The sequence below is a fragment of the Aythya fuligula genome, chromosome 18 (assembly GCF_009819795.1).
Source record: "Aythya fuligula isolate bAytFul2 chromosome 18, bAytFul2.pri, whole genome shotgun sequence".
NCBI classification, from domain to species: domain Eukaryota; kingdom Metazoa; phylum Chordata; class Aves; order Anseriformes; family Anatidae; genus Aythya; species Aythya fuligula.
Genome location: NC_045576.1, coordinates 10585920 through 10588144, shown reverse-complemented (window position 1 = coordinate 10588144; position 2225 = coordinate 10585920). Strand labels below are relative to the sequence as shown.

At 43.6% G+C, this 2225-nt stretch overlaps 1 protein-coding gene across 1 annotated transcript; it reads right to left on the bottom strand.

Moving 5' to 3' along the window:
- Window positions 1-486: 486 nt before the first annotated feature.
- KCNJ16 (potassium inwardly rectifying channel subfamily J member 16) lies at window positions 487-1776 on the bottom strand. Its single transcript, XM_032199805.1, has one exon. It carries the CDS (start codon window positions 1774-1776, stop codon window positions 487-489), a length of 1290 nt encoding a protein of 429 aa, XP_032055696.1.
- Between the last annotated feature and the right edge of the window lie 449 nt (window positions 1777-2225).

Here is a 2225-nt window from a genome sequence, read left to right as displayed (position 1 = left end):
AGACCGGGGTTTCATTTGAACCGCTAGAGAGGTGCAGCTGGCACACAAGCAATCATTTGCTGTGATGGTGGGGGCATTTCAGAGCCTTCTGGAGGTATTGGGAACTGGCCTTCCAAATAAATCAGGCAGTATTAAAAAACCTGACCCAGAGGGCAAGCTTCCTTGTTCTTGTTCTCTGCCTGGATCATTTTCTATCTCTGGGCATCTCCAACATTGGTCCCTGCAGGGTAATAAAGTTTAGACTAAGTTTGCTCAAGTACAGTAGCTGTCTAGTCAACCCAAATGTAAGCTGCTTTCTTGTGCCAGTACTAATCTGTTACTGATACCCCCGCTAACCATTGTGAAGCTCAGCACTGTGTTGTAATGTAGGCATGCTGTCAGAACGAGGTTTATAATGTAAATAGTTATGCATATGAGTTCATTGTTTATATTCTAAAAGCTGTGCTGGTAGAAGTTGTTGGAAGTGTTTTTAATTGCAGTGGAAATCTAGATTTGTGATTCCAGTGACAGTCTACTTAAGGTCACAGCTGCTTTCTGATAAGAAACCTCTCCAGAAGGCTGACAGACAGTTGTCACTGGGTCTTCTGGATCTTCACAGCTGGTGATGAGGGCAACTGCATTAAATGACTTCTGGTTTGTACTAAGTGACTTGATCTCCAGTGCTGATGTCTCTGCTGCTTTTTCCAATGTCTTCTCTGTTCGGTTCCATTCTTGCTCTTTCCGATCCAGTTGCATGGCACTGCAGTGAGGAGCATAAACTTCTGTGGTTTCTTCAAACTGTAGGCAATCCACTTTATAGTATTTTTTCTTTACGTGTAAGACATCATTAAACCTATAGCCCCAAAGAATCTCTCTGGGCACGTATGAGCTTCGGGACTGATGGGAAGTTCCCGTTGAATCACCTGTGTAGACGAATGTGACCAAGATTTCAAAGTTGTCCTTGGCCAAAGCTTTCCGGTCCAGACCATACAAGGGGCTGTCACTATTGATTTCATGTACTACTGTCACTGGTGTAACGAGTATGATCTGGTCATTCAGCAGCTTCAAGTCCTTGTACTCCATCGTCATTCTCCCTTCCTTGTCTTCCTTGTAGCGCAGCAGCTGAGCTCGTACTGAGCCCTCAACCATGTGGTTTGGTCGGAAATCACCAATGCGCCACATCAGGCAAAATTTGTCATCCCGTAAGCCCACGACAGCATAGTAGCTGAAACGAATGGTCTGAGCTCTTTTTCGCGCTGTGGCCATTTTAGCCAAGGCTGCTCCAATTATGAAGGTGTCGATAATGCAGCTCAGTACAGACTGCAGGATAACCATAAGGATCGCGACAGAGCACTCCTCCGTAACACAGCGGTAACCATACCCAATGGTCGTCTGGGTTTCCAGGGAGAACAGGAATGCTCCTGTGAAGCTACGGACGTTTGCGACACAGGGCGTTACTTCTTCGTCATTGAATAAATCTCCGTGTTGGATTGCTATCAGCCAGAAAACCAGTCCAAAGAACAGCCACGAAAGAACATAGGACAGCGAGAATATCACAAACATATGGCGCCACTTGATGTCCACCAATGTAGTAAATATGTCCACTACGTAGCTCTCCCATTCCCCAAAGATGTGTTTGAAGTACACATTGCAGCTGCCATCTTTGTGAAGAAATCGCTTCTGCAGTCTTTTCGTCCCCGTTTCAGGGCTGTCTTTACAAGACCCTTTGTAACTGATCTTATTTCCCTGTATGTTTACAGGCCTATAGCAACCACTCTGTTCAGTCATCTTTCTCATGTCTGCCTCGTAGCATCAGTTTACAGAACACACTTGTGGTCCCAGGGGCTATTTGTTTTCTTTGTTCATTGGGAATCTATGAAATAAAAGAAAAAGTTTATTTTTGTTTTTAATTTTGTATGCCAGAGCTCTGTAAAACCAAAACGAAATATACACACTCTGTGGCCATCATGAGCAATTTTCTGAAGAGTACAGACCGTGACATTCATTACACAACATAGCCCAAAAACTTAGAAATTCAGCTAGAAAATCAACAAGCTAGAAACGTCCATATCAATCTTAAAATTTGTTACCTAGATAAAAACAGAAACCAAAAACCTTTGTGGGGACCCCGCTGTGAGTATCTCTTCTAATACTCTGGTGAAGAAGGATTCAAATTGGTATGGGCTTTCACAAACACTCACAAGAATGGCATGAGCTCTCTTAAAGTTAGCCAAATGTTTGAGGTA

Excerpts from the sequence above, each read along its gene's own strand:
- KCNJ16 (XM_032199805.1), bottom strand. The coding sequence starts at position 1,776 with ATGAGAAAGATGACTGAACAGAGTGGTTGCTATAGGCCTGTAAACATA.